This window comes from Hypomesus nipponensis, chromosome 3 (genome assembly GCF_054491055.1).
Source record: "Hypomesus nipponensis isolate SF chromosome 3, ASM5449105v1, whole genome shotgun sequence".
Lineage (NCBI taxonomy): Eukaryota > Metazoa > Chordata > Actinopteri > Osmeriformes > Osmeridae > Hypomesus > Hypomesus nipponensis.
Genome location: NC_140363.1, coordinates 176435 through 201841, shown reverse-complemented (window position 1 = coordinate 201841; position 25407 = coordinate 176435). Strand labels below are relative to the sequence as shown.

General features: G+C 49.8%; 2 protein-coding genes and 56 non-coding genes across 59 annotated transcripts; 2 read left to right on the top strand and 56 right to left on the bottom strand.

Annotated features, from left to right (window-relative positions):
* The first annotated feature begins 319 nt into the window (after positions 1-319).
* LOC146296431 (uncharacterized) lies at positions 320-1789 on the top strand. 2 transcript variants are annotated; one of them, XM_084683206.1, is made up of 3 exons: positions 320-1227; positions 1382-1453; positions 1576-1789. In XM_084683206.1, exons 1-3 carry the CDS (start codon positions 546-548, stop codon positions 1779-1781), a joined length of 960 nt encoding a protein of 319 aa, XP_084539332.1. In that variant the 5' UTR covers positions 320-545; the 3' UTR covers positions 1782-1789. The 2 variants fall into 2 exon arrangements, with proteins under 2 accessions (XP_084539332.1, XP_084539333.1); XM_084683207.1 differs by having other exon boundaries at positions 1382-1718.
* Positions 1790-1798: 9 nt separating this feature from the next.
* On the top strand, positions 1799-6864 carry LOC146296430 (uncharacterized). Its single transcript, XM_084683205.1, has 8 exons — positions 1799-2184; positions 2316-2384; positions 2552-2647; positions 2782-3994; positions 4165-4537; positions 4668-5345; positions 5461-5539; positions 5672-6864. The coding sequence occupies exons 1-8, from the start codon at positions 2046-2048 to the stop codon at positions 6733-6735; spliced, it is 3711 nt and encodes a 1236-aa protein (XP_084539331.1). The 5' UTR covers positions 1799-2045; the 3' UTR covers positions 6736-6864.
* A 991-nt stretch (positions 6865-7855) lies between these two features.
* Positions 7856-7937, bottom strand: trnal-aag (transfer RNA leucine (anticodon AAG)). The gene has a single exon. It is a non-coding gene; the product is annotated as a tRNA-Leu (tRNA).
* A 127-nt stretch (positions 7938-8064) lies between these two features.
* trnag-ucc (transfer RNA glycine (anticodon UCC)) lies at positions 8065-8136 on the bottom strand. The gene has a single exon. It is a non-coding gene; the product is annotated as a tRNA-Gly (tRNA).
* A 327-nt stretch (positions 8137-8463) lies between these two features.
* trnal-uag (transfer RNA leucine (anticodon UAG)) lies at positions 8464-8545 on the bottom strand. The gene has a single exon. It is a non-coding gene; the product is annotated as a tRNA-Leu (tRNA).
* A 127-nt stretch (positions 8546-8672) lies between these two features.
* On the bottom strand, positions 8673-8744 carry trnag-ucc (transfer RNA glycine (anticodon UCC)). Its single transcript has one exon. It is a non-coding gene; the product is annotated as a tRNA-Gly (tRNA).
* Positions 8745-9069: 325 nt separating this feature from the next.
* trnal-aag (transfer RNA leucine (anticodon AAG)) lies at positions 9070-9151 on the bottom strand. Its single transcript has one exon. It is a non-coding gene; the product is annotated as a tRNA-Leu (tRNA).
* Positions 9152-9278: 127 nt separating this feature from the next.
* Positions 9279-9350, bottom strand: trnag-ucc (transfer RNA glycine (anticodon UCC)). Its single transcript has one exon. It is a non-coding gene; the product is annotated as a tRNA-Gly (tRNA).
* Positions 9351-9675: 325 nt separating this feature from the next.
* On the bottom strand, positions 9676-9757 carry trnal-aag (transfer RNA leucine (anticodon AAG)). Its single transcript has one exon. It is a non-coding gene; the product is annotated as a tRNA-Leu (tRNA).
* Positions 9758-9883: 126 nt separating this feature from the next.
* Positions 9884-9955, bottom strand: trnag-ucc (transfer RNA glycine (anticodon UCC)). The gene has a single exon. It is a non-coding gene; the product is annotated as a tRNA-Gly (tRNA).
* Positions 9956-10281: 326 nt separating this feature from the next.
* trnal-aag (transfer RNA leucine (anticodon AAG)) lies at positions 10282-10363 on the bottom strand. The gene has a single exon. It is a non-coding gene; the product is annotated as a tRNA-Leu (tRNA).
* Positions 10364-10490: 127 nt separating this feature from the next.
* On the bottom strand, positions 10491-10562 carry trnag-ucc (transfer RNA glycine (anticodon UCC)). The gene has a single exon. It is a non-coding gene; the product is annotated as a tRNA-Gly (tRNA).
* A 325-nt stretch (positions 10563-10887) lies between these two features.
* trnal-aag (transfer RNA leucine (anticodon AAG)) lies at positions 10888-10969 on the bottom strand. Its single transcript has one exon. It is a non-coding gene; the product is annotated as a tRNA-Leu (tRNA).
* Positions 10970-11096: 127 nt separating this feature from the next.
* trnag-ucc (transfer RNA glycine (anticodon UCC)) lies at positions 11097-11168 on the bottom strand. Its single transcript has one exon. It is a non-coding gene; the product is annotated as a tRNA-Gly (tRNA).
* Positions 11169-11493: 325 nt separating this feature from the next.
* On the bottom strand, positions 11494-11575 carry trnal-aag (transfer RNA leucine (anticodon AAG)). The gene has a single exon. It is a non-coding gene; the product is annotated as a tRNA-Leu (tRNA).
* A 127-nt stretch (positions 11576-11702) lies between these two features.
* On the bottom strand, positions 11703-11774 carry trnag-ucc (transfer RNA glycine (anticodon UCC)). Its single transcript has one exon. It is a non-coding gene; the product is annotated as a tRNA-Gly (tRNA).
* A 325-nt stretch (positions 11775-12099) lies between these two features.
* On the bottom strand, positions 12100-12181 carry trnal-uag (transfer RNA leucine (anticodon UAG)). Its single transcript has one exon. It is a non-coding gene; the product is annotated as a tRNA-Leu (tRNA).
* Positions 12182-12308: 127 nt separating this feature from the next.
* Positions 12309-12380, bottom strand: trnag-ucc (transfer RNA glycine (anticodon UCC)). Its single transcript has one exon. It is a non-coding gene; the product is annotated as a tRNA-Gly (tRNA).
* Positions 12381-12705: 325 nt separating this feature from the next.
* trnal-uag (transfer RNA leucine (anticodon UAG)) lies at positions 12706-12787 on the bottom strand. Its single transcript has one exon. It is a non-coding gene; the product is annotated as a tRNA-Leu (tRNA).
* Positions 12788-12914: 127 nt separating this feature from the next.
* Positions 12915-12986, bottom strand: trnag-ucc (transfer RNA glycine (anticodon UCC)). The gene has a single exon. It is a non-coding gene; the product is annotated as a tRNA-Gly (tRNA).
* Positions 12987-13312: 326 nt separating this feature from the next.
* Positions 13313-13394, bottom strand: trnal-uag (transfer RNA leucine (anticodon UAG)). Its single transcript has one exon. It is a non-coding gene; the product is annotated as a tRNA-Leu (tRNA).
* Positions 13395-13521: 127 nt separating this feature from the next.
* trnag-ucc (transfer RNA glycine (anticodon UCC)) lies at positions 13522-13593 on the bottom strand. The gene has a single exon. It is a non-coding gene; the product is annotated as a tRNA-Gly (tRNA).
* A 325-nt stretch (positions 13594-13918) lies between these two features.
* Positions 13919-14000, bottom strand: trnal-aag (transfer RNA leucine (anticodon AAG)). Its single transcript has one exon. It is a non-coding gene; the product is annotated as a tRNA-Leu (tRNA).
* Positions 14001-14127: 127 nt separating this feature from the next.
* trnag-ucc (transfer RNA glycine (anticodon UCC)) lies at positions 14128-14199 on the bottom strand. The gene has a single exon. It is a non-coding gene; the product is annotated as a tRNA-Gly (tRNA).
* A 327-nt stretch (positions 14200-14526) lies between these two features.
* trnal-uag (transfer RNA leucine (anticodon UAG)) lies at positions 14527-14608 on the bottom strand. The gene has a single exon. It is a non-coding gene; the product is annotated as a tRNA-Leu (tRNA).
* A 127-nt stretch (positions 14609-14735) lies between these two features.
* trnag-ucc (transfer RNA glycine (anticodon UCC)) lies at positions 14736-14807 on the bottom strand. Its single transcript has one exon. It is a non-coding gene; the product is annotated as a tRNA-Gly (tRNA).
* Positions 14808-15132: 325 nt separating this feature from the next.
* Positions 15133-15214, bottom strand: trnal-aag (transfer RNA leucine (anticodon AAG)). Its single transcript has one exon. It is a non-coding gene; the product is annotated as a tRNA-Leu (tRNA).
* Positions 15215-15341: 127 nt separating this feature from the next.
* trnag-ucc (transfer RNA glycine (anticodon UCC)) lies at positions 15342-15413 on the bottom strand. Its single transcript has one exon. It is a non-coding gene; the product is annotated as a tRNA-Gly (tRNA).
* A 325-nt stretch (positions 15414-15738) lies between these two features.
* On the bottom strand, positions 15739-15820 carry trnal-uag (transfer RNA leucine (anticodon UAG)). Its single transcript has one exon. It is a non-coding gene; the product is annotated as a tRNA-Leu (tRNA).
* A 127-nt stretch (positions 15821-15947) lies between these two features.
* Positions 15948-16019, bottom strand: trnag-ucc (transfer RNA glycine (anticodon UCC)). The gene has a single exon. It is a non-coding gene; the product is annotated as a tRNA-Gly (tRNA).
* Positions 16020-16344: 325 nt separating this feature from the next.
* trnal-uag (transfer RNA leucine (anticodon UAG)) lies at positions 16345-16426 on the bottom strand. Its single transcript has one exon. It is a non-coding gene; the product is annotated as a tRNA-Leu (tRNA).
* Positions 16427-16553: 127 nt separating this feature from the next.
* On the bottom strand, positions 16554-16625 carry trnag-ucc (transfer RNA glycine (anticodon UCC)). Its single transcript has one exon. It is a non-coding gene; the product is annotated as a tRNA-Gly (tRNA).
* A 325-nt stretch (positions 16626-16950) lies between these two features.
* trnal-aag (transfer RNA leucine (anticodon AAG)) lies at positions 16951-17032 on the bottom strand. Its single transcript has one exon. It is a non-coding gene; the product is annotated as a tRNA-Leu (tRNA).
* Positions 17033-17159: 127 nt separating this feature from the next.
* Positions 17160-17231, bottom strand: trnag-ucc (transfer RNA glycine (anticodon UCC)). Its single transcript has one exon. It is a non-coding gene; the product is annotated as a tRNA-Gly (tRNA).
* A 325-nt stretch (positions 17232-17556) lies between these two features.
* trnal-aag (transfer RNA leucine (anticodon AAG)) lies at positions 17557-17638 on the bottom strand. Its single transcript has one exon. It is a non-coding gene; the product is annotated as a tRNA-Leu (tRNA).
* A 526-nt stretch (positions 17639-18164) lies between these two features.
* On the bottom strand, positions 18165-18246 carry trnal-uag (transfer RNA leucine (anticodon UAG)). The gene has a single exon. It is a non-coding gene; the product is annotated as a tRNA-Leu (tRNA).
* Positions 18247-18373: 127 nt separating this feature from the next.
* Positions 18374-18445, bottom strand: trnag-ucc (transfer RNA glycine (anticodon UCC)). Its single transcript has one exon. It is a non-coding gene; the product is annotated as a tRNA-Gly (tRNA).
* Positions 18446-18770: 325 nt separating this feature from the next.
* On the bottom strand, positions 18771-18852 carry trnal-aag (transfer RNA leucine (anticodon AAG)). The gene has a single exon. It is a non-coding gene; the product is annotated as a tRNA-Leu (tRNA).
* A 127-nt stretch (positions 18853-18979) lies between these two features.
* Positions 18980-19051, bottom strand: trnag-ucc (transfer RNA glycine (anticodon UCC)). The gene has a single exon. It is a non-coding gene; the product is annotated as a tRNA-Gly (tRNA).
* Positions 19052-19376: 325 nt separating this feature from the next.
* Positions 19377-19458, bottom strand: trnal-aag (transfer RNA leucine (anticodon AAG)). Its single transcript has one exon. It is a non-coding gene; the product is annotated as a tRNA-Leu (tRNA).
* Positions 19459-19585: 127 nt separating this feature from the next.
* trnag-ucc (transfer RNA glycine (anticodon UCC)) lies at positions 19586-19657 on the bottom strand. Its single transcript has one exon. It is a non-coding gene; the product is annotated as a tRNA-Gly (tRNA).
* Positions 19658-19982: 325 nt separating this feature from the next.
* Positions 19983-20064, bottom strand: trnal-aag (transfer RNA leucine (anticodon AAG)). The gene has a single exon. It is a non-coding gene; the product is annotated as a tRNA-Leu (tRNA).
* Positions 20065-20191: 127 nt separating this feature from the next.
* trnag-ucc (transfer RNA glycine (anticodon UCC)) lies at positions 20192-20263 on the bottom strand. The gene has a single exon. It is a non-coding gene; the product is annotated as a tRNA-Gly (tRNA).
* Positions 20264-20588: 325 nt separating this feature from the next.
* Positions 20589-20670, bottom strand: trnal-uag (transfer RNA leucine (anticodon UAG)). Its single transcript has one exon. It is a non-coding gene; the product is annotated as a tRNA-Leu (tRNA).
* A 127-nt stretch (positions 20671-20797) lies between these two features.
* trnag-ucc (transfer RNA glycine (anticodon UCC)) lies at positions 20798-20869 on the bottom strand. Its single transcript has one exon. It is a non-coding gene; the product is annotated as a tRNA-Gly (tRNA).
* Positions 20870-21194: 325 nt separating this feature from the next.
* trnal-uag (transfer RNA leucine (anticodon UAG)) lies at positions 21195-21276 on the bottom strand. The gene has a single exon. It is a non-coding gene; the product is annotated as a tRNA-Leu (tRNA).
* A 127-nt stretch (positions 21277-21403) lies between these two features.
* Positions 21404-21475, bottom strand: trnag-ucc (transfer RNA glycine (anticodon UCC)). The gene has a single exon. It is a non-coding gene; the product is annotated as a tRNA-Gly (tRNA).
* A 325-nt stretch (positions 21476-21800) lies between these two features.
* Positions 21801-21882, bottom strand: trnal-aag (transfer RNA leucine (anticodon AAG)). Its single transcript has one exon. It is a non-coding gene; the product is annotated as a tRNA-Leu (tRNA).
* Positions 21883-22406: 524 nt separating this feature from the next.
* Positions 22407-22488, bottom strand: trnal-uag (transfer RNA leucine (anticodon UAG)). Its single transcript has one exon. It is a non-coding gene; the product is annotated as a tRNA-Leu (tRNA).
* A 127-nt stretch (positions 22489-22615) lies between these two features.
* trnag-ucc (transfer RNA glycine (anticodon UCC)) lies at positions 22616-22687 on the bottom strand. The gene has a single exon. It is a non-coding gene; the product is annotated as a tRNA-Gly (tRNA).
* A 325-nt stretch (positions 22688-23012) lies between these two features.
* trnal-aag (transfer RNA leucine (anticodon AAG)) lies at positions 23013-23094 on the bottom strand. The gene has a single exon. It is a non-coding gene; the product is annotated as a tRNA-Leu (tRNA).
* Positions 23095-23221: 127 nt separating this feature from the next.
* On the bottom strand, positions 23222-23293 carry trnag-ucc (transfer RNA glycine (anticodon UCC)). The gene has a single exon. It is a non-coding gene; the product is annotated as a tRNA-Gly (tRNA).
* A 325-nt stretch (positions 23294-23618) lies between these two features.
* trnal-aag (transfer RNA leucine (anticodon AAG)) lies at positions 23619-23700 on the bottom strand. The gene has a single exon. It is a non-coding gene; the product is annotated as a tRNA-Leu (tRNA).
* A 127-nt stretch (positions 23701-23827) lies between these two features.
* trnag-ucc (transfer RNA glycine (anticodon UCC)) lies at positions 23828-23899 on the bottom strand. Its single transcript has one exon. It is a non-coding gene; the product is annotated as a tRNA-Gly (tRNA).
* A 325-nt stretch (positions 23900-24224) lies between these two features.
* On the bottom strand, positions 24225-24306 carry trnal-uag (transfer RNA leucine (anticodon UAG)). Its single transcript has one exon. It is a non-coding gene; the product is annotated as a tRNA-Leu (tRNA).
* A 127-nt stretch (positions 24307-24433) lies between these two features.
* Positions 24434-24505, bottom strand: trnag-ucc (transfer RNA glycine (anticodon UCC)). The gene has a single exon. It is a non-coding gene; the product is annotated as a tRNA-Gly (tRNA).
* Positions 24506-24830: 325 nt separating this feature from the next.
* trnal-uag (transfer RNA leucine (anticodon UAG)) lies at positions 24831-24912 on the bottom strand. Its single transcript has one exon. It is a non-coding gene; the product is annotated as a tRNA-Leu (tRNA).
* A 127-nt stretch (positions 24913-25039) lies between these two features.
* Positions 25040-25111, bottom strand: trnag-ucc (transfer RNA glycine (anticodon UCC)). The gene has a single exon. It is a non-coding gene; the product is annotated as a tRNA-Gly (tRNA).
* Between the last annotated feature and the right edge of the window lie 296 nt (positions 25112-25407).

Genomic DNA, 25407 nt, shown 5'->3' with positions numbered 1-25407 from the left:
ATTTTTTGAGAGAACAGTACACGTCGATCTGCATTGAGGTAAGATATCCATCTGGATAGATCTAAAGATAGCTAGCTAAATCATGAATGAACATGTTATTTTACTAATCTCTGCTTTGTGAAAACTCAACATTGAGCACGCTATGACTCTATCTAACAGTATGAATGAACGAAACTGTATATACAGTAGCCACTAATGCAATGTTACGTTGGTACTACTATAACTTCCCAAAGTTATTCAGTAACGTTAGTTACTAACAATATACCGACAATGGTTTGCCAGCATGTTATGTAAAATTAACAGTGAATCGTGAATAAAAGTCATGTTAGAAGAGAGCTGTTCGCAGCGAATACACATTGCAAGACAAAGGACATTGAGGGGGATGGGGGAGTTGAGATGAGGCACATTCACCTCAAGAAAGCACACTCACCGAATAGATACAGATCTACTGTAGGGCAGTGTTGTTTGAAAATACTCTGGCTACCACCCCCTCTTGAAATGTAATCTGCTGTAATTATTGAATGTGTTATTTCTTTTAAATACAGATGTCTAAGCAAGTTTTTAGTTTTTATCCTGGGAGAGTGGTGGTGGTCTTTCGGAAGGGGTCACATGGCTACCTTCTCCAAGATGCAACTGAGGAAGCCAAACGTTGGAAGGACCCCTCTGTCTCTCTGAAGGACAAGTCAGCACCCATAAAGGAGGAACAGATGAGAGCAAGGGCGTGCTCTTTGGTCCGTGACAGAGGGGGGGATGTGTCTGACCAAACTGAGGTGTTGGGGGAGTATACTTTACAGTTTGGAAAGTATAAGGGGAAATTGTTCAGATGGCTCCTTGAAAATGATGTGGGGTACACTCTGTACCTCATTAAACAATTTGAAAAGGAGCAAACAGCTGGCGTGCCTTTGGATGGGCCCAGCAAAGACAGCCTGCGGTCCTTTGTAGGGTATGCCAATTCCTTCAAGGAAATCAAGGCAGTGCTGGAGTATGAGGCCAGGAGGACCGGGGCTGTCAGCTCAGTGGAGGAGGACCAACAGGTTGGCTTTGGGCGCATGCCAACAAGGACCTGGGGTGACGTCTGGGAGGGTAGGGCAGATGGCTTTGCAGCGTTCGTTCTGTCCCGGACCACCACTCCGGGAACTAGCATGGACAAACTGAAGCGGTACCTGACCAAGAAGACCCAGGATGCATCCATGTCCTCTCCTCTGCTCGCCTCCAGCCAAGCCGTTGGTAGGTCATCAGTATTAATTAAATATTATAAGTCATTTAATGCTCGTGATTATGGTTAACTTTCATTTGAAGCATGTAACAGATAGGATATAAATGTAACTATTGTACAGTGAAAGGAATACATTCTTAAGTTTCTTTCCTGTTTGCACCACAGTCATGGATGAAGATGAAGACCTGGAGCAAGCCATGCTGAACATCTCCCCCTCCAAGATGGTCAAGCAGGGCTGTAAGTGAATGTTCTTTTGTGGGCCTAGTTGTGTGTGACTGAGGACACATTTAAAGCAATATGCTTTTGAACTGCTACTTGACAGCATGTTGTACATCTTTTAATCTCTGCTTTGTCACTAGCTGCTGCCCTGTCTTCAGGTGCATCTTCATCTCCCAGGAATAAGAGACCAGCAGGCCGAGGTCTCTTTGCATATCAGTTGTTGGAAACAAGACATGACTCTTGGTCAATGTTCATGCCACGTTCCTGGCCTTGTTCAATGTTCACGCCACGTTCCTGGCCTTGTTCAATGTTTATGGTGTTCTGCCTTTCAAAACTCCAATCATGAATTTACATCCTCTCCATCGTTGATGGTAAGTGTTTTTTTTCTTATACTCTGCATGATTCCCATTATGAATTTACAGGCTCTTCGTCGAGGGTAAGTGTTATTTGTCTTATACTCTGCATGAAAGACTGCATGAATGTGCATGCCACTGTTTGCATTGTTTGCTTAACAGGTTTTTGAACACAATTATTTATTTAGGATCAAAGCTGTTTGATAGTTGCTGACAGATCCAATTGAGAGAAGTTCTTACATGCAAACAAAGCACACATGCAATTTGCCTCTGTCAGTCTGAAATATAACTTTTACACGGTGACTAACTTTGTGTCTTATTTTTCAGGATATAAGAATCCATCCGCTGCTCAGTCTAAACCGCCTGGTAACAGACTGGACCCCAGCACTGCTCAAGGTAAAATGATCACGTTCCTAGGACTACATCTGAATCTCTTGCAATTTAAAAACATACTACAAAGAATATGTTGTGTTTTGCATGAGCTACAATGTTAGATGTTGAGAATAACATTGTGTTTTCTGTAATAGAAAAGAGTAAACCAGCAGCCACACTCTCCAGACCAGACCAGGGTGATGGACTCACCTCTTTGTTGCCAGGTTAATATTGATGTCCACATGCCCCTAACTAGATACAAGATTTAATCAAACATAACTTACTTACCTCATTTAACTCTGTGTTTGAAAGTCATCTCTCACTGCAGTCCCGGCAGGAGTCCCGGTAGCAAAAAGACAGGTTGTGAGCTGTATACATATTTTGTCATTAGATCCCCCAGTTCCAGTGAAGGCTCCAGTGCCAGTTCCGCCCGAGTTGCTTGCCCTGGGCCTGTGTACAGAGTCAGCAAACACTGCTATCTCAAAAGGTATGAGTCACTATTATTTAATAATATAATTACTTGAAAGTATTTAATAATATTTTATATGTTTAAAAATCTATGTATTTAGTCTGTTGTTTACAGAATGTAGTTGCTCATCATTATCATCTGTCATCCTGCAGCCTCTCCCCGACCGGCTCCTGTGCTGTCTGCAGCCACCATGCCACCGCTCTCTGCTCCATCTCCTGCCACGTCTGCTGCTGTCGCTCTACCCTGTCCTGTTCCAGCCGCAGCTGGTGCTCTACCTACCCCAGCTCCGTCTACCATCCCACCACCACTCCATAGGAAGGACCAAGACGTCAGCCAGTGGAACTGCTCCCAAAACCAGAAGATGTGGATGAAAACGGAGATGGAATCTTTGGGACTTTGGCCAGGATCTCGACCTGTACGACATCTGATGGGTATGATCTCCTTGTGGCGTCATCCACCCCAACCAGAACTCATAGATCCAGTCTATGATATGCCATCTCCCAAGTACTTCCAGCTACATCCATTTTTCATTTGGAAACCGGAGCATGCAATTATGGAGAGAGTGAGGAACAATTACATTTTACCCTGCCTCTACGGCTGCTCCACTCCCCATGTGGTTTCGGCAGGAGTTGGGCGACCCCGGGTCATCATTGGGACCAGCGGCCAGTACTACATCTTGGCCTCTCGGCTGAACTGCAAAACATGCAAGAGGTACTGGTTTGCTGACAAACCCCAGTGGATGGAAATGCTGCCACAACTCTTCTGCAACATCCTGCCAGCATTTCTCACCCACAAAAAAGCCATCTGCAAAACAGTAATGGATGAGCTATGTCGCACAGGGAGGTCGGCCACAGACATGGCAAATCAGCTGAATGAGGCTCTGCACCTACGGTACGAGAGGGCACACCTTGCCTATCTGTTGACTGTGCAGAATGTGCAAGATGGTGACTCCGGCCTGTATGGGCAGAAGACCATCACAGGCACCATGCGGAAGGACAACACCCCTGATCCCTTTGGTACCTACGACTTGACCGATGGCTGGTGTGGGGTAGCCATCAGTCCCCGCTACCTAGTAGACTGCCTCGTACATGAGTACCACCGTAAGGAGAAGACCCTCACTCTTGTCCTACAAGGCACTTTTGGGCAGGTCATTCGAGCTGACCACACTCGGAAGGTGGCCCGGAAGGTGGTGCTCTCATCCGGAACCATGTCCTCGTACTCCGTGATGAACGAGAACTGGATGATCCTGTCCTGGGTGATGCTTCAGTCAGAGAGTGATCGGTCGCTGGAACCCATGTACGAGGGGCTGTCTCATCGCTACGACTCAGCTGGACTGTCGAAGGCAAAGTACCAGTGGGTGGACAGGTAAAAGCCAGATCACAGCTTTTTTATTCAATTCTACATAGGACAGAAACATTTAGCAAAATATAATATACTATATAATTACAGGAGAGTAACTGTATGCAAGTGACATAGAAACTCAAAGCCTATCATTAATTAAATTGTTTCTTCTCTCTCTCTCACTGTGTGAGCAGGGACTGCTGTGCTGATTTCCGGATCCCAAACCTTGACCCCCAGGAGCACCTCCACTGGGATTCATGGAAAACCACGGAAGCTGTGGTGACGGAGGCAACATCTGGGAACCTGACCAACTCATGTGCCTCCCGGGGAAAGTACAGCAGCGACATCACTGTCAAACTGGACCTTTTCCATTGCATGCGGCGGTTCTCCAGGGAGTGCGTGTCAGAGCACCATACACTCCACAGCACTTTCTGCCGGTTCCTCAGTGCCGCATTCTGTGTGGTGGACCAGACCGACCTGCAGAGGCTGACGGAGGCATACGCCTTCTGTGGGATCAGGCCTGCCAATCCCACAAAGCAGCATATCCGGGAACACTGCCGGACCAAGGTACTTTTGAATGTTCATAACATTAATAATGCTTGTTATGTTATAACATTAATAAGAAAAATACGTAATTTCATTTCTGTATTCCGTTAATGCATATGAAATCATCTGTAATACTTTTTTCAATTGTAAGGTACCACAACCTACAGAGCTGCTGGAGAGAGTGGAGAGCGTCCTCAAGCAGTTCTTCCTAGAGACAGATCCCAATGGTGTCTACCTCTTCAAGCCGTCCATGCTGAAGCTGTGGAGACTCCAGAGGGTGCACATCCTGAGAGGCTGCCTGAGTGATCCAGAGGAGGAGGACGGGATCCTTTACAGACACGGAGGAACAGTGCAGCTCAACCACGTCAAGGGTGAAGGAGCAGCTGTGCCAGTGTGGATCCCTGTGAGAGGCACCTCCCAACAGGAGGGCTTCCATTCGCATCAGGCACGGTGGATCACAGGCAACTGTGTTTCCTCTGAGCTCTTCCAGGCACAAGGCATGATGGGCATGGCACGGTGGAACTTTCAGAGATTGGTGGATCTGAAGTTACCTGACGTGAAGCTACCTGCAGTCTTTGACCCAGTGCTCATCATGCAGCTGAACGTGGCATCGGAGAGGGTGACCGGCCATGCCAAATACCCTGCACTGCAGTTGAGCCACAGAGACACAGGGGAGAGATTTGGCCTGCAGTATGTGGAGCCAGGCTGTCGCCCCGTGCCTCTGGACTGGTTCAAGAACAGGTCCCAGGGGGCTGATGAAGAGGGAGCTGAGGAAGAGGAGGCTGACCAGGTGGTCGCCGACCAGCCCTTCATCACGCCAGAAGACAATGTAAGTTGCATTGATAGCACTTTGTAATTTACCCTTTCAAACTTACACAGGTTATACCTGCAGACTAAGCACACATGTTTAAATAATTGAAATGCATGAACTACCTCTGTTGCAGGATGACATCTTTGGAGAGGCTTCTAGAGTCTTGCCCCAGACCACAGTCCAGCCAACCCACCGATTAACCGCCACTCAAGGTTATTTTGCAAATATCGCTCATTTTACACATCTGCTAGTAAAATGTGAATGAGATGCAACACTCAAGTTGCACTGATGCTTGATAGAGCAAGATTGTATATTTATTATGTGTTATTTCTACTTGTCTTCAGGTCTGCCAACGACACCTGCACTGCCCATCACAGCAAACCCGCGTGCTGCTCGCACAATGTCCATCAAGGCAGGCGGGCTTCTGTACGTCTTGGACCATTCCCGGTGGACAGAGGCCATGAAGGAGGTCATCGACGGCCTCATAGGAATCCACCAAGGGTCCAAGGATTTCCTGCAGAGGGTGGACAGTGACTACGCTGGCTTGGTGCAGGCTGCTTCCCGTGATCCCAATAGCCTGTTGCATCCAACAACAAAGCAACACATTTCACAGTATGTGAAGCATTGGGCAAAGCGGACCAACGCCAGCACGTCCCTGAACACCAGCCCAGAGAAACTCCTGGAGACGCAGCAGCTGTGGCAGCACCTGACGGCAGAGAGTGAGACCAAGAGCGTGCCGGTGGTGACCATACCACCTGCTGCGGTCAATCCACCTGGGAGAGATCCCCAGGAGGCCCCTCTGACCAAGGCTGCTATCGAGGACATGGTGCGGGACATCGTCCAGAAGCAGACGGCACTGCAACAACAACAGCAGCAGCTGGGCAAAAAGAAGACGAGGAACTGTCTTGCTTGTGGCCAGCCGAAGTCGCGATACCAGGGAGACGGTTCCTCCATCCACCTCTTCTACCAGTCTGGGGAGGTCAAGTACTTTTACTGCTCACAAAGAGTCCACAAGCTCTATGCAGCAGAAGGCCTGAATGACCCCAGAATGCCGTTTGAGGACTTTGCGGACACCCCTTTCTTTGGGAAAGAGCTTGAGGCAGCCAAGCTCAGGTCAGCAGAGGCACGGAGGTTGGCTGATCTGCGGGGGAAACGGAGAGCGGCAGAACAGCAGCCCACCGGTCGGCTCTGCAAGTTCTGCCGCAAGCCCATCAAGCAGGGGCCAGAAAGCCCCCATGTGTACCATTCGTTCCGGGGTGTGGCGGGCAGGTACATTTACTGTCCTACCAGGGTGCTGTCCCTGTACAAGGCAGATGGAATGAATGCTGAAATGACCTGGGGGGAGTTTCAACAATCAGCCTTCTACAAGGCAGAGAAGAAGAGGTGGGCTGAGGAGAAGGGGAAGTAGGCAAACTGTATATAAAAAATTGTTGTAAATAGTTCAAATAAATAATATGACTGTTTTGCACTTAATGTAGTTTTTTTGTACAAGCCTTGATTACATGTTCCAATAAATGGCCAAAATAAGATTGTCTGTTCATCTCAGTTATTTGTATCACAATTAATCATCAAATAAATGTTCATGATGTATGAAAATGGAGATGGATCAGACTATTGATTACCATTGACCCCTTAAGACTCATCTGTACAAATGTCTTCATTTAGTGGCGCAAACCAATCCAGGCAACTGGTTACACTGAAAATAAATCCCCAATATAAGAGGTTTTTACCAGAATAAATAAAAAAAATATATTCCATCAAAACCTTTGCTTGTTTTAAGGATACATTTTCAGTGTAACCAGTTGCCTGGATTAGTTCAAGATTCATTAGATTCAAGCCTTTTGGGACTCTCAACCAATACAGACAATATACAAGCAATGATAATAGTGCCTACGGACAATACACAATCTTGTTAATACACAATTAACAAGGCTAAATACAATTATGATGTATTTGTAATGTACAATACTGCAATTTTAGATGTAGATTAGAGGCATCTCAGTATGGCCTTTTACATTGGTTTGAGATATAGCAGATAACCAGTGCCACTAAATGGTATTATTGAAAGAAATACAATAAATAATTTGTAATAAACATAGTCGTGACCGGGATTCGACACGGGTACCCCATTTATTCCTTTACAGGTACAGGCGTCTGCCCACCGCGTGGAAGGCAGCTATGCTTGCCACTATACCACCAATGCCCACAACGGCCTCCATGATCGCACGGCATTTGGGGCCACGGTTCAACTTTTCACACCACGACTTACGTCCAACGAGTAAGAGATTGCCCTAAGCCTGGTATATACTTCTGCCGAGTTTGGAACACTTGGCCTAATCTGGATGTGTTCGACCGTCACAAGAGACAAAATGCCTCTTCACGGTTTGTATTGTCTGGGAATGGAGCCACTATACCTACGATGCCCCAAAAAGCATCAAGGACCGCACAACATTTCGAGCCACAGTTCACCTTTTCAAACCCAATTACTGACGTGAAAGCAACGAGACGGCGTTAGCACCCTACAAAAGTGGCAGCGGTGGGATTCGAACCCACGCCTCCGGAGAGACTGGAGCCTTAATCCAGCGCCTTGGACCGCTCGGCCACGCTACCTTGTTGTCAGCTCTTGGCCACCCGAGATCTTCCCGAAGCTGATCGATTGTCCAGGAGCTCATAAGACTTTTCTAATGCCCGCAAGCGGTTGAATGTCACAAGATAAAACACATCTTTCTTAAGTTTCTGCATTGGCCGGGAATCGAACCCGGGTCAACTGCTTGGAAGGCAGCTATGCTTGCCACTATACCACCAATGCCCACAACGGCCTCCATGATCGCACGGATTTTGGAGCCACGGTTCAACTTTTCACACCACCGACTTACGTCCAACGAGTAAGAGATTGCCCTAAGCCTGGTATATACTTCTGCCGAGTTTGGAACACTTGGCCTAATCTGGATGTGTTCGACCGTCACAAGAGACAAAATGCCTCTTCACGGTTTGTATTGTCTGGGAATGGAGCCACTATACCTACGATGCCCCAAAAAAGCATCAAGGACCGCACAACATTTCGAGCCACAGTTCACCTTTTCAAACCCAATTACTGACGTGAAAGCAACGAGACGGCGTTAGCACCCTACAAAAGTGGCAGCGGTGGGATTCGAACCCACGCCTCCGGAGAGACTGGAGCCTAAATCCAGCGCCTTGGACCGCTCGGCCACGCTACCCCGTTGTCAGCTCTAGGCAACCCGAGATCTTCCCGAAGCTGATCGATTGTCCAGGAGCTCATAAGACTTTTCTAATGCCCGCAAGCGGTTGAATGTCACAAGATAAAACACATCTTTCTTAAATTTCTGCATTGGCCGGGAATCGAACCCGGGTCAACTGCTTGGAAGGCAGCTATGCTTGCCACTATACCACCAATGCCCACAACGGCCTCCATGATCGCACGGCATTTGGGGCCACGGTTCAACTTTTCACACCACGACTTACGTCCAACGAGTAAGAGATTGCCCTAAGCCTGGTATATACTTCTGCCGAGTTTGGAACACTTGGCCTAATCTGGATGTGTTCGACCGTCACAAGAGACAAAATGCCTCTTCACGGTTTGTATTGTCTGGGAATGGAGCCACTATACCTACGATGCCCCAAAAAGCATCAAGGACCGCACAACATTTCGAGCCACAGTTCACCTTTTCAAACCCAATTACTGACGTGAAAGCAACGAGACGGCGTTAGCACCCTACAAAAGTGGCAGCGGTGGGATTCGAACCCACGCCTCCGGAGAGACTGGAGCCTTAATCCAGCGCCTTGGACCGCTCGGCCACGCTACCTTGTTGTCAGCTCTTGGCCACCCGAGATCTTCCCGAAGCTGATCGATTGTCCAGGAGCTCATAAGACTTTTCTAATGCCCGCAAGCGGTTGAATGTCACAAGATAAAACACATCTTTCTTAAGTTTCTGCATTGGCCGGGAATCCAACCCGGGTCAACTGCTTGGAAGGCAGCTATGCTTGCCACTATACCACCAATGCCCACAACGGCCTCCATGATCGCACGGCATTTGGGGCCACGGTTCAACTTTTCACACCACGACTTACGTCCAACGAGTAAGAGATTGCCCTAAGCCTGGTATATACTTCTGCCGAGTTTGGAACACTTGGCCTAATCTGGATGTGTTCGACCGTCACAAGAGACAAAATGCCTCTTCACGGTTTGTATTGTCTGGGAATGGAGCCACTATACCTACGATGCCCCAAAAAGCATCAAGGACCGCACAACATTTCGAGCCACAGTTCACCTTTTCAAACCCAATTACTGACGTGAAAGCAACGAGACGGCGTTAGCACCCTACAAAAGTGGCAGCGGTGGGATTCGAACCCACGCCTCCGGAGAGACTGGAGCCTTAATCCAGCGCCTTGGACCGCTCGGCCACGCTACCTTGTTGTCAGCTCTTGGCCACCCGAGATCTTCCCGAAGCTGATCGATTGTCCAGGAGCTCATAAGACTTTTCTAATGTCCGCAAGCGTTGAATGTCACAAGATAAAACACATCTTTCTTAAGTTTCTGCATTGGCCGGGAATCGAACCCGGGTCAACTGCTTGGAAGGCAGCTATGCTTGCCACTATACCACCAATGCCCACAACGGCCTCCATGATCGCACGGATTTTGGAGCCACGGTTCAACTTTTCACACCACCGACTTACGTCCAACGAGTAAGAGATTGCCCTAAGCCTGGTATATACTTCTGCCGAGTTTGGAACACTTGGCCTAATCTGGATGTGTTCGACCGTCACAAGAGACAAAATGCCTCTTCACGGTTTGTATTGTCTGGGAATGGAGCCACTATACCTACGATGCCCCAAAAAGCATCAAGGACCGCACAACATTTCGAGCCACAGTTCACCTTTTCAAACCCAATTACTGACGTGAAAGCAACGAGACGGCGTTAGCACCCTACAAAAGTGGCAGCGGTGGGATTCGAACCCACGCCTCCGGAGAGACTGGAGCCTTAATCCAGCGCCTTGGACCGCTCGGCCACGCTACCTTGTTGTCAGCTCTTGGCCACCCGAGATCTTCCCGAAGCTGATCGATTGTCCAGGAGCTCATAAGACTTTTCCAATGCCCGCAAGCGGTTGAATGTCACAAGATAAAACACATCTTTCTTAAGTTTCTGCATTGGCCGGGAATCAAACCCGGGTCAACTGCTTGGAAGGCAGCTATGCTTGCCACTATACCACCAATGCCCACAACGGCCTCCATGATCGCACGGCATTTGGGGCCACGGTTCAACTTTTCACACCACGACTTACGTCCAACGAGTAAGAGATTGCCCTAAGCCTGGTATATACTTCTGCCGAGTTTGGAACACTTGGCCTAATCTGGATGTGTTCGACCGTCACAAGAGACAAAATGCCTCTTCACGGTTTGTATTGTCTGGGAATGGAGCCACTATACCTACGATGCCCCAAAAAGCATCAAGGACCGCACAACATTTCGAGCCACAGTTCACCTTTTCAAACCCAATTACTGACGTGAAAGCAACGAGACGGCGTTAGCACCCTACAAAAGTGGCAGCGGTGGGATTCGAACCCACGCCTCCGGAGAGACTGGAGCCTTAATCCAGCACCTTGGACCGCTCGGCCACGCTACCTTGTTGTCAGCTCTTGGCCACCCGAGATCTTCCCGAAGCTGATCGATTGTCCAGGAGCTCATAAGACTTTTCTAATGCCCGCAAGCGGTTGAATGTCACAAGATAAAACACATCTTTCTTAAGTTTCTGCATTGGCCGGGAATCGAACCCGGGTCAACTGCTTGGAAGGCAGCTATGCTTGCCACTATACCACCAATGCCCACAACGGCCTCCATGATCGCACGGCATTTGGGGCCACGGTTCAACTTTTCACACCACGACTTACGTCCAACGAGTAAGAGATTGCCCTAAGCCTGGTATATACTTCTGCCGAGTTTGGAACACTTGGCCTAATCTGGATGTGTTCGACCGTCACAAGAGACAAAATGCCTCTTCACGGTTTGTATTGTCTGGGAATGGAGCCACTATACCTACGATGCCCCAAAAAGCATCAAGGACCGCACAACATTTCGAGCCACAGTTCACCTTTTCAAACCCAATTACTGACGTGAAAGCAACGAGACGGCGTTAGCACCCTACAAAAGTGGCAGCGGTGGGATTCGAACCCACGCCTCCGGAGAGACTGGAGCCTTAATCCAGCGCCTTGGACCGCTCGGCCACGCTACCTTGTTGTCAGCTCTTGGCCACCCGAGATCTTCCCGAAGCTGATCGATTGTCCAGGAGCTCATAAGACTTTTCTAATGCCCGCAAGCGGTTGAATGTCACAAGATAAAACACATCTTTCTTAAGTTTCTGCATTGGCCGGGAATCAAACCCGGGTCAACTGCTTGGAAGGCAGCTATGCTTGCCACTATACCACCAATGCCCACAACGGCCTCCATGATCGCACGGCATTTGGGGCCACGGTTCAACTTTTCACACCACGACTTACGTCCAACGAGTAAGAGATTGCCCTAAGCCTGGTATATACTTCTGCCGAGTTTGGAACACTTGGCCTAATCTGGATGTGTTCGACCGTCACAAGAGACAAAATGCCTCTTCACGGTTTGTATTGTCTGGGAATGGAGCCACTATACCTACGATGCCCCAAAAAGCATCAAGGACCGCACAACATTTCGAGCCACAGTTCACCTTTTCAAACCCAATTACTGACGTGAAAGCAACGAGACGGCGTTAGCACCCTACAAAAGTGGCAGAGGTGGGATTCGAACCCACGCCTCCGGAGAGACTGGAGCCTAAATCCAGCGCCTTGGACCGCTCGGCCACGCTACCCCGTTTTCAGCTTTAGGCAACCCGAGATCTTCCCGAAGCTGATCGATTGTCCAGGAGCTCATAAGACTTTTCTAATGCCCGCAAGCGGTTGAATGTCACAAGATAAAACACATCTTTCTTAAGTTTCTGCATTGGCCGGGAATCGAACCCGGGTCAACTGCTTGGAAGGCAGCTATGCTTGCCACTATACCACCAATGCCCACAACGGCCTCCATGATCGCACGGCATTTGGGGCCACGGTTCAACTTTTTACACCACGACTTACGTCCAACGAGTAAGAGATTGCCCTAAGCCTGGTATATACTTCTGCCGAGTTTGGAACACTTGGCCTAATCTGGATGTGTTTGACCGTCACAAGAGACAAAATGCCTCTTCACGGTTTGTATTGTCTGGGAATGGAGCCACTATACCTACGATGCCCCAAAAAGCATCAAGGACCGCACAACATTTCGAGCCACAGTTCACCTTTTCAAACCCAATTACTGACGTGAAAGCAACGAGACGGCGTTAGCACCCTACAAAAGTGGCAGCGGTGGGATTCGAACCCACGCCTCCGGAGAGACTGGAGCCTAAATCCAGCGCCTTGGACCGCTCGGCCACGCTACCCCGTTGTCAGCTCTAGGCAACCCGAGATCTTCCCGAAGCTGATCGATTGTCCAGGAGCTCATAAGACTTTTCTAATGCCCGCAAGCGGTTGAATGTCACAAGATAAAACACATCTTTCTTAAGTTTCTGCATTGGCCGGGAATCGAACCCGGGTCAACTGCTTGGAAGGCAGCTATGCTTGCCACTATACCACCAATGCCCACAACGGCCTCCATGATCGCACGGATTTTGGAGCCACGGTTCAACTTTTCACACCACCGACTTACGTCCAACGAGTAAGAGATTGCCCTAAGCCTGGTATATACTTCTGCCGAGTTTGGAACACTTGGCCTAATCTGGATGTGTTCGACCGTCACAAGAGACAAAATGCCTCTTCACGGTTTGTATTGTCTGGGAATGGAGCCACTATACCTACGATGCCCCAAAAAGCATCAAGGACCGCACAACATTTCGAGCCACAGTTCACCTTTTCAAACCCAATTACTGACGTGAAAGCAACGAGACGGCGTTAGCACCCTACAAAAGTGGCAGCTGTGGGATTCGAACCCACGCCTCCGGAGAGACTGGAGCCTAAATCCAGCGCCTTGGACCGCTCGGCCACGCTACCCCGTTGTCAGCTCTAGGCAACCCGAGATCTTCCCGAAGCTGATCGATTGTCCAGGAGCTCATAAGACTTTTCTAATGCCCGCAAGCGGTTGAATGTCACAAGATAAAACACATCTTTCTTAAATTTCTGCATTGGCCGGGAATCGAACCTGGGTCAACTGCTTGGAAGGCAGCTATGCTTGCCACTATACCACCAATGCCCACAACGGCCTCCATGATCGCACGGCATTTGGGGCCACGGTTCAACTTTTCACACCACGACTTACGTCCAACGAGTAAGAGATTGCCCTAAGCCTGGTATATACTTCTGCCGAGTTTGGAACACTTGGCCTAATCTGGATGTGTTCGACCGTCACAAGAGACAAAATGCCTCTTCACGGTTTGTATTGTCTGGGAATGGAGCCACTATACCTACGATGCCCCAAAAAGCATCAAGGACCGCACAACATTTCGAGCCACAGTTCACCTTTTCAAACCCAATTACTGACGTGAAAGCAACGAGACGGCGTTAGCACCCTACAAAAGTGGCAGCGGTGGGATTCGAACCCACGCCTCCGGAGAGACTGGAGCCTTAATCCAGCGCCTTGGACCGCTCGGCCACGCTACCTTGTTGTCAGCTCTTGGCCACCCGAGATCTTCCCGAAGCTGATCGATTGTCCAGGAGCTCATAAGACTTTTCTAATGCCCGCAAGCGGTTGAATGTCACAAGATAAAACACATCTTTCTTAAGTTTCTGCATTGGCCGGGAATCGAACCCGGGTCAACTGCTTGGAAGGCAGCTATGCTTGCCACTATACCACCAATGCCCACAACGGCCTCCATGATCGCACGGATTTTGGAGCCACGGTTCAACTTTTCACACCACCGACTTACGTCCAACGAGTAAGAGATTGCCCTAAGCCTGGTATATACTTCTGCCGAGTTTGGAACACTTGGCCTAATCTGGATGTGTTCGACCGTCACAAGAGACAAAATGCCTCTTCACGGTTTGTATTGTCTGGGAATGGAGCCACTATACCTACGATGCCCCAAAAAAGCATCAAGGACCGCACAACATTTCGAGCCACAGTTCACCTTTTCAAACCCAATTACTGACGTGAAAGCAACGAGACGGCGTTAGCACCCTACAAAAGTGGCAGCGGTGGGATTCGAACCCACGCCTCCGGAGAGACTGGAGCCTAAATCCAGCGCCTTGGACCGCTCGGCCACGCTACCCCGTTGTCAGCTCTAGGCAACCCGAGATCTTCCCGAAGCTGATCGATTGTCCAGGAGCTCATAAGACTTTTCTAATGCCCGCAAGCGGTTGAATGTCACAAGATAAAACACATCTTTCTTAAATTTCTGCATTGGCCGGGAATCGAACCCGGGTCAACTGCTTGGAAGGCAGCTATGCTTGCCACTATACCACCAATGCCCACAACGGCCTCCATGATCGCACGGCATTTGGGGCCACGGTTCAACTTTTCACACCACGACTTACGTCCAACGAGTAAGAGATTGCCCTAAGCCTGGTATATACTTCTGCCGAGTTTGGAACACTTGGCCTAATCTGGATGTGTTCGACCGTCACAAGAGACAAAATGCCTCTTCACGGTTTGTATTGTCTGGGAATGGAGCCACTATACCTACGATGCCCCAAAAAGCATCAAGGACCGCACAACATTTCGAGCCACAGTTCACCTTTTCAAACCCAATTACTGACGTGAAAGCAACGAGACGGCGTTAGCACCCTACAAAAGTGGCAGCGGTGGGATTCGAACCCACGCCTCCGGAGAGACTGGAGCCTTAATCCAGCGCCTTGGACCGCTCGGCCACGCTACCTTGTTGTCAGCTCTTGGCCACCCGAGATCTTCCCGAAGCTGATCGATTGTCCAGGAGCTCATAAGACTTTTCTAATGCCCGCAAGCGGTTGAATGTCACAAGATAAAACACATCTTTCTTAAGTTTCTGCATTGGCCGGGAATCAAACCCGGGTCAACTGCTTGGAAGGCAGCTATGCTTGCCACTATACCACCAATGCCCACAACGGCCTCCATGATCGCACGGCATTTGGGGCCACGGTTCAACTTTTCACACCACGACTTACGTCCAACGAGTAAGAGATTGCCCTAAGCCTGGTATATACTTCTGCCGAGTTTGGAACACTTGGCCTAATCTGGATGTGTTCGACCGTCACAAGAGACAAAATGCCTCTTCACGGTTTGTATTGTCTGGGAATGGAGCCACTATACCTACGATGCCCCAAAAAGCATCAAGGACCGCACAACATTTCGAGCCACAGTTCACCTTTTCAAACCCAATTACTGACGTGAAAGCAACGAGACGGCGTTAGCACCCTACAAAAGTGGCAGCGGTGGGATTCGAACCCACGCCTCCGGAGAGACTGGAGCCTAAATCCAGCGCCTTGGACCGCTCGGCCACGCTACCCCGTTGTCAGCTCTAGGCAACCCGAGATCTTCCCGAAGCTGATCGATTGTCCAGGAGCTCATAAGACTTTTCTAATGCCCGCAAGCGGTTGAATGTCACAAGATAAAACACATCTTTCTTAAGTTTCTGCATTGGCCGGGAATCGAACCCGGGTCAACTGCTTGGAAGGCAGCTATGCTTGCCACTATACCACCAATGCCCACAACGGCCTCCATGATCGCACGGCATTTGGGGCCACGGTTCAACTTTTTACACCACGACTTACGTCCAACGAGTAAGAGATTGCCCTAAGCCTGGTATATACTTCTGCCGAGTTTGGAACACTTGGCCTAATCTGGATGTGTTCGACCGTCACAAGAGACAAAATGCCTCTTCACGGTTTGTATTGTCTGGGAATGGAGCCACTATACCTACGATGCCCCAAAAAGCATCAAGGACCGCACAACATTTCGAGCCACAGTTCACCTTTTCAAACCCAATTACTGACGTGAAAGCAACGAGACGGCGTTAGCACCCTACAAAAGTGGCAGCGGTGGGATTCGAACCCACGCCTCCGGAGAGACTGGAGCCTAAATCCAGCGCCTTGGACCGCTCGGCCACGCTACCCCGTTGTCAGCTCTAGGCAACCCGAGATCTTCCCGAAGCTGATCGATTGTCCAGGAGCTCATAAGACTTTTCTAATGCCCGCAAGCGGTTGAATGTCACAAGATAAAACACATCTTTCTTAAGTTTCTGCATTGGCCGGGAATCGAACCCGGGTCAACTGCTTGGAAGGCAGCTATGCTTGCCACTATACCACCAATGCCCACAACGGCCTCCATGATCGCACGGCATTTGGGGCCACGGTTCAACTTTTTACACCACGACTTACGTCCAACGAGTAAGAGATTGCCCTAAGCCTGGTATATACTTCTGCCGAGTTTGGAACACTTGGCCTAATCTGGATGTGTTCGACCGTCACAAGAGACAAAATGCCTCTTCACGGTTTGTATTGTCTGGGAATGGAGCCACTATACCTACGATGCCCCAAAAAGCATCAAGGACCGCACAACATTTCGAGCCACAGTTCACCTTTTCAAACCCAATTACTGACGTGAAAGCAACGAGACGGCGTTAGCACCCTACAAAAGTGGCAGCGGTGGGATTCGAACCCACGCCTCCGGAGAGACTGGAGCCTTAATCCAGCGCCTTGGACCGCTCGGCCACGCTACCTTGTTGTCAGCTCTTGGCCACCCGAGATCTTCCCGAAGCTGATCGATTGTCCAGGAGCTCATAAGACTTTTCCAATGCCCGCAAGCGGTTGAATGTCACAAGATAAAACACATCTTTCTTAAGTTTCTGCATTGGCCGGGAATCAAACCCGGGTCAACTGCTTGGAAGGCAGCTATGCTTGCCACTATACCACCAATGCCCACAACGGCCTCCATGATCGCACGGCATTTGGGGCCACGGTTCAACTTTTCACACCACGACTTACGTCCAACGAGTAAGAGATTGCCCTAAGCCTGGTATATACTTCTGCCGAGTTTGGAACACTTGGCCTAATCTGGATGTGTTCGACCGTCACAAGAGACAAAATGCCTCTTCACGGTTTGTATTGTCTGGGAATGGAGCCACTATACCTACGATGCCCCAAAAAGCATCAAGGACCGCACAACATTTCGAGCCACAGTTCACCTTTTCAAACCCAATTACTGACGTGAAAGCAACGAGACGGCGTTAGCACCCTACAAAAGTGGCAGCGGTGGGATTCGAACCCACGCCTCCGGAGAGACTGGAGCCTTAATCCAGCGCCTTGGACCGCTCGGCCACGCTACCTTGTTGTCAGCTCTTGGCCACCCGAGATCTTCCCGAAGCTGATCGATTGTCCAGGAGCTCATAAGACTTTTCTAATGCCCGCAAGCGGTTGAATGTCACAAGATAAAACACATCTTTCTTAAGTTTCTGCATTGGCTGGGAATCCAACCCGGGTCAACTGCTTGGAAGGCAGCTATGCTTGCCACTATACCACCAATGCCCACAACGGCCTCCATGATCGCACGGATTTTGGAGCCACGGTTCAACTTTTCACACCACCGACTTACGTCCAACGAGTAAGAGATTGCCCTAAGCCTGGTATATACTTCTGCCGAGTTTGGAACACTTGGCCTAATCTGGATGTGTTCGACCGTCACAAGAGACAAAATGCCTCTTCACGGTTTGTATTGTCTGGGAATGGAGCCACTATACCTACGATGCCCCAAAAAAGCATCAAGGACCGCACAACATTTCGAGCCACAGTTCACCTTTTCAAACCCAATTACTGACGTGAAAGCAACGAGACGGCGTTAGCACCCTACAAAAGTGGCAGCGGTGGGATTCGAACCCACGCCTCCGGAGAGACTGGAGCCTAAATCCAGCGCCTTGGACCGCTCGGCCACGCTACCCCGTTGTCAGCTCTAGGCAACCCGAGATCTTCCCGAAGCTGATCGATTGTCCAGGAGCTCATAAGACTTTTCTAATGCCCGCAAGCGGTTGAATGTCACAAGATAAAACACATCTTTCTTAAATTTCTGCATTGGCCGGGAATCGAACCCGGGTCAACTGCTTGGAAGGCAGCTATGCTTGCCACTATACCACCAATGCCCACAACGGCCTCCATGATCGCACGGAATTTGGGGCCACGGTTCAACTTTTCACACCACGACTTACGTCCAACGAGTAAGAGATTGCCCTAAGCCTGGTATATACTTCTGCCGAGTTTGGAACACTTGGCCTAATCTGGATGTGTTCGACCGTCACAAGAGACAAAATGCCTCTTCACGGTTTGTATTGTCTGGGAATGGAGCCACTATACCTACGATGCCCCAAAAAGCATCAAGGACCGCACAACATTTCGAGCCACAGTTCACCTTTTCAAACCCAATTACTGACGTGAAAGCAACGAGACGGCGTTAGCACCCTACAAAAGTGGCAGCGGTGGGATTCGAACCCACGCCTCCGGAGAGACTGGAGCCTTAATCCAGCGCCTTGGACCGCTCGGCCACGCTACCTTGTTGTCAGCTCTTGGCCACCCGAGATCTTCCCGAAGCTGATCGACTGTCCAGGAGCTCATAAGACTTTTCTAATGCCCGCAAGCGGTTGAATGTCACAAGATAAAACACATCTTTCTTAAATTTCTGCATTGGCCGGGAATCGAACCCGGGTCAACTGCTTGGAAGGCAGCTATGCTTGCCACTATACCACCAATGCCCACAACGGCCTCCATGATCGCACGGCATTTGGGGCCACGGTTCAACTTTTTACACCACGACTTACGTCCAACGAGTAAGAGATTGCCCTAAGCCTGGTATATACTTCTGCCGAGTTTGGAACACTTGGCCTAATCTGGATGTGTTCGACCGTCACAAGAGACAAAATGCCTCTTCACGGTTTGTATTGTCTGGGAATGGAGCCACTATACCTACGATGCCCCAAAAAGCATCAAGGACCGCACAACATTTCGAGCCACAGTTCACCTTTTCAAACCCAATTACTGACGTGAAAGCAACGAGACGGCGTTAGCACCCTACAAAAGTGGCAGCGGTGGGATTCGAACCCACGCCTCCGGAGAGACTGGAGCCTTAATCCAGCGCCTTGGACCGCTCGGCCACGCTACCTTGTTGTCAGCTCTTGGCCACCCGAGATCTTCCCGAAGCTGATCGATTGTCCAGGAGCTCATAAGACTTTTCTAATGCCCGCAAGCGGTTGAATGTCACAAGATAAAACACATCTTTCTTAAGTTTCTGCATTGGCCGGGAATCGAACCCGGGTCAACTGCTTGGAAGGCAGCTATGCTTGCCACTATACCACCAATGCCCACAACGGCCTCCATGATCGCACGGCATTTGGGGCCACGGTTCAACTTTTCACACCACGACTTACGTCCAACGAGTAAGAGATTGCCCTAAGCCTGGTATATACTTCTGCCGAGTTTGGAACACTTGGCCTAATCTGGATGTGTTCGACCGTCACAAGAGACAAAATGCCTCTTCACGGTTTGTATTGTCTGGGAATGGAGCCACTATACCTACGATGCCCCAAAAAGCATCAAGGACCGCACAACATTTCGAGCCACAGTTCACCTTTTCAAACCCAATTACTGACGTGAAAGCAACGAGACGGCGTTAGCACCCTACAAAAGTGGCAGCGGTGGGATTCGAACCCACGCCTCCGGAGAGACTGGAGCCTTAATCCAGCGCCTTGGACCGCTCGGCCACGCTACCTTGTTGTCAGCTCTTGGCCACCCGAGATCTTCCCGAAGCTGATCGATTGTCCAGGAGCTCATAAGACTTTTCTAATGCCCGCAAGCGGTTGAATGTCACAAGATAAAACACATCTTTCTTAAGTTTCTGCATTGGCCGGGAATCAAACCCGGGTCAACTGCTTGGAAGGCAGCTATGCTTGCCACTATACCACCAATGCCCACAACGGCCTCCATGATCGCACGGCATTTGGGGCCACGGTTCAACTTTTCACACCACGACTTACGTCCAACGAGTAAGAGATTGCCCTAAGCCTGGTATATACTTCTGCCGAGTTTGGAACACTTGGCCTAATCTGGATGTGTTCGACCGTCACAAGAGACAAAATGCCTCTTCACGGTTTGTATTGTCTGGGAATGGAGCCACTATACCTACGATGCCCCAAAAAGCATCAAGGACCGCACAACATTTCGAGCCACAGTTCACCTTTTCAAACCCAATTACTGACGTGAAAGCAACGAGACGGCGTTAGCACCCTACAAAAGTGGCAGCGGTGGGATTCGAACCCACGCCTCCGGAGAGACTGGAGCCTAAATCCAGCGCCTTGGACCGCTCGGCCACGCTACCCCGTTTTCAGCTTTAGGCAACCCGAGATCTTCCCGAAGCTGATCGATTGTCCAGGAGCTCATAAGACTTTTCTAATGCCCGCAAGCGGTTGAATGTCACAAGATAAAACACATCTTTCTTAAGTTTCTGCATTGGCCGGGAATCGAACCTGGGTCAACTGCTTGGAAGGCAGCTATGCTTGCCACTATACCACCAATGCCCACAACGGCCTCCATGATCGCACGGCATTTGGGGCCACGGTTCAACTTTTTACACCACGACTTACGTCCAACGAGTAAGAGATTGCCCTAAGCCTGGTATATACTTCTGCCGAGTTTGGAACACTTGGCCTAATCTGGATGTGTTTGACCGTCACAAGAGACAAAATGCCTCTTCACGGTTTGTATTGTCTGGGAATGGAGCCACTATACCTACGATGCCCCAAAAAGCATCAAGGACCGCACAACATTTCGAGCCACAGTTCACCTTTTCAAACCCAATTACTGACGTGAAAGCAACGAGACGGCGTTAGCACCCTACAAAAGTGGCAGCAGTGGGATTCGAACCCACGCCTCCGGAGAGACTGGAGCCTAAATCCAGCGCCTTGGACCGCTCGGCCACGCTACCCCGTTGTCAGCTCTAGGCAACCCGAGATCTTCCCGAAGCTGATCGATTGTCCAGGAGCTCATAAGACTTTTCTAATGCCCGCAAGCGGTTGAATGTCACAAGATAAAACACATCTTTCTTAAGTTTCTGCATTGGCCGGGAATCGAACCCGGGTCAACTGCTTGGAAGGCAGCTATGCTTGCCACTATACCACCAATGCCCACAACGGCCTCCATGATCGCACGGCATTTGGGGCCACGGTTCAACTTTTTACACCACGACTTACGTCCAACGAGTAAGAGATTGCCCTAAGCCTGGTATATACTTCTGCCGAGTTTGGAACACTTGGCCTAATCTGGATGTGTTCGACCGTCACAAGAGACAAAATGCCTCTTCACGGTTTGTATTGTCTGGGAATGGAGCCACTATACCTACGATGCCCCAAAAAGCATCAAGGACCGCACAACATTTCGAGCCACAGTTCACCTTTTCAAACCCAATTACTGACGTGAAAGCAACGAGACGGCGTTAGCACCCTACAAAAGTGGCAGCGGTGGGATTCGAACCCACGCCTCCGGAGAGACTGGAGCCTTAATCCAGCGCCTTGGACCGCTCGGCCACGCTACCTTGTTGTCAGCTCTTGGCCACCCGAGATCTTCCCGAAGCTGATCGATTGTCCAGGAGCTCATAAGACTTTTCTAATGCCCGCAAGCTGTTGAATGTCACAAGATAAAACACATCTTTCTTTAGTTTCTGCATTGGCCTGGAATCGAACCCGGGTCAACTGCTTGGAAGGCAGCTATGCTTGCCACTATACCACCAATGCCCACAACGGCCTCCATGATCGCACGGCATTTGGGGCCACGGTTCAACTTTTCACACCACGACTTACGTCCAACGAGTAAGAGATTGCCCTAAGCCTGGTATATACTTCTGCCGAGTTTGGAACACTTGGCCTAATCTGGATGTGTTCGACCGTCACAAGAGACAAAATGCCTCTTCACGGTTTGTATTGTCTGGGAATGGAGCCACTATACCTACGATGCCCCAAAAAGCATCAAGGACCGCACAACATTTCGAGCCACAGTTCACCTTTTCAAACCCAATTACTGACGTGAAAGCAACGAGACGGCGTTAGCACCCTACAAAAGTGGCAGCGGTGGGATTTGAACCCACGCCTCCGGAGAGACTGGAGCCTAAATCCAGCGCCTTGGACCGCTCGGCCACGCTACCCCGTTGTCAGCTCTAGGCAACCCGAGATCTTCCCGAAGCTGATCGATTGTCCAGGAGCTCATAAGACTTTTCTAATGCCCGCAAGCGGTTGAATGTCACAAGATAAAACACATCTTTCTTAAGTTTCTGCATTGGCCGGGAATCGAACCCGGGTCAACTGCTTGGAAGGCAGCTATGCTTGCCACTATACCACCAATGCCCACAACGGCCTCCATGATCGCACGGCATTTGGGGCCACGGTTCAACTTTTTACACCACGACTTACGTCCAACGAGTAAGAGATTGCCCTAAGCCTGGTATATACTTCTGCCGAGTTTGGAACACTTGGCCTAATCTGGATGTGTTCGACCGTCACAAGAGACAAAATGCCTCTTCACGGTTTGTATTGTCTGGGAATGGAGCCACTATACCTACGATGCCCCAAAAAGCATCAAGGACCGCACAACATTTCGAGCCACAGTTCACCTTTTCAAACCCAATTACTGACGTGAAAGCAACGAGACGGCGTTAGCACCCTACAAAAGTGGCAGCGGTGGGATTCGAACCCACGCCTCCGGAGAGACTGGAGCCTTAATCCAGCGCCTTGGACCGCTCGGCCACGCTACCTTGTTGTCAGCTCTTGGCCACCCGAGATCTTCCCGAAGCTGATCGATTGTCCAGGAGCTCATAAGACTTTTCTAATGCCCGCAAGCGGTTGAATGTCACAAGATAAAACACATCTTTCTTAAGTTTCTGCATTGGCCGGGAATCGAACCCGGGTCAACTGCTTGGAAGGCAGCTATGCTTGCCACTATACCACCAATGCCCACAACGGCCTCCATGATCGCACGGCATTTGGGGCCACGGTTCAACTTTTCACACCACGACTTACGTCCAACGAGTAAGAGATTGCCCTAAGCCTGGTATATACTTCTGCCGAGTTTGGAACACTTGGCCTAATCTGGATGTGTTCGACCGTCACAAGAGACAAAATGCCTCTTCACGGTTTGTATTGTCTGGGAATGGAGCCACTATACCTACGATGCCCCAAAAAGCATCAAGGACCGCACAACATTTCGAGCCACAGTTCACCTTTTCAAACCCAATTACTGACGTGAAAGCAACGAGACGGCGTTAGCACCCTACAAAAGTGGCAGCGGTGGGATTCGAACCCACGCCTCCGGAGAGACTGGAGCCTTAATCCAGCGCCTTGGACCGCTCGGCCACGCTACCTTGTTGTCAGCTCTTGGCCACCCGAGATCTTCCCGAAGCTGATCGATTGTCCAGGAGCTCATAAGACTTTTCTAATGCCCGCAAGCGGTTGAATGTCACAAGATAAAACACATCTTTCTTAAGTTTCTGCATTGGCCGGGAATCAAACCCGGGTCAACTGCTTGGAAGGCAGCTATGCTTGCCACTATACCACCAATGCCCACAACGGCCTCCATGATCGCACGGCATTTGGGGCCACGGTTCAACTTTTCACACCACGACTTACGTCCAACGAGTAAGAGATTGCCCTAAGCCTGGTATATACTTCTGCCGAGTTTGGAACACTTGGCCTAATCTGGATGTGTTCGACCGTCACAAGAGACAAAATGCCTCTTCACGGTTTGTATTGTCTGGGAATGGAGCCACTATACCTACGATGCCCCAAAAAGCATCAAGGACCGCACAACATTTCGAGCCACAGTTCACCTTTTCAAACCCAATTACTGACGTGAAAGCAACGAGACGGCGTTAGCACCCTACAAAAGTGGCAGCGGTGGGATTCGAACCCACGCCTCCGGAGAGACTGGAGCCTAAATCCAGCGCCTTGGACCGCTCGGCCACGCTACCCCGTTTTCAGCTTTAGGCAACCCGAGATCTTCCCGAAGCTGATCGATTGTCCAGGAGCTCATAAGACTTTTCTAATGCCCGCAAGCGGTTGAATGTCACAAGATAAAACACATCTTTCTTAAGTTTCTGCATTGGCCGGGAATCGAACCCGGGTCAACTGCTTGGAAGGCAGCTATGCTTGCCACTATACCACCAATGCCCACAACGGCCTCCATGATCGCACGGCATTTGGGGCCACGGTTCAACTTTTTACACCACGACTTACGTCCAACGAGTAAGAGATTGCCCTAAGCCTGGTATATACTTCTGCCGAGTTTGGAACACTTGGCCTAATCTGGATGTGTTTGACCGTCACAAGAGACAAAATGCCTCTTCACGGTTTGTATTGTCTGGGAATGGAGCCACTATACCTACGATGCCCCAAAAAGCATCAAGGACCGCACAACATTTCGAGCCACAGTTCACCTTTTCAAACCCAATTACTGACGTGAAAGCAACGAGACGGCGTTAGCACCCTACAAAAGTGGCAGCAGTGGGATTCGAACCCACGCCTCCGGAGAGACTGGAGCCTAAATCCAGCGCCTTGGACCGCTCGGCCACGCTACCCCGTTGTCAGCTCTAGGCAACCCGAGATCTTCCCGAAGCTGATCGATTGTCCAGGAGCTCATAAGACTTTTCTAATGCCCGCAAGCGGTTGAATGTCACAAGATAAAACACATCTTTCTTAAGTTTCTGCATTGGCCGGGAATCGAACCCGGGTCAACTGCTTGGAAGGCAGCTATGCTTGCCACTATACCACCAATGCCCACAACGGCCTCCATGATCGCACGGCATTTGGGGCCACGGTTCAACTTTTTACACCACGACTTACGTCCAACGAGTAAGAGATTGCCCTAAGCCTGGTATATACTTCTGCCGAGTTTGGAACACTTGGCCTAATCTGGATGTGTTCGACCGTCACAAGAGACAAAATGCCTCTTCACGGTTTGTATTGTCTGGGAATGGAGCCACTATACCTACGATGCCCCAAAAAGCATCAAGGACCGCACAACATTTCGAGCCACAGTTCACCTTTTCAAACCCAATTACTGACGTGAAAGC

Bases quoted from the DNA above. Each gene is read 5' to 3' on its own strand.
- LOC146296431 (XM_084683206.1), top strand. From the start codon at position 546: ATGTCTAAGCAAGTTTTTAGTTTTTATCCTGGGAGAGTGGTGGTGGTC. The intron at 1,228-1,381 runs GTAGGTCATCAG...TTTGCACCACAG, and splicing joins CGCCTCCAGCCAAGCCGTTG to TCATGGATGAAGATGAAGAC. The intron at 1,454-1,575 runs GTAAGTGAATGT...CTTTGTCACTAG, and splicing joins CAAGATGGTCAAGCAGGGCT to CTGCTGCCCTGTCTTCAGGT.
- LOC146296430 (XM_084683205.1), top strand. From the start codon at position 2,046: ATGCAATTTGCCTCTGTCAGTCTGAAATATAACTTTTACACGGTGACT. The intron at 2,648-2,781 runs GTATGAGTCACT...GTCATCCTGCAG, and splicing joins AAACACTGCTATCTCAAAAG to CCTCTCCCCGACCGGCTCCT. The intron at 3,995-4,164 runs GTAAAAGCCAGA...CTGTGTGAGCAG, and splicing joins AAGTACCAGTGGGTGGACAG to GGACTGCTGTGCTGATTTCC.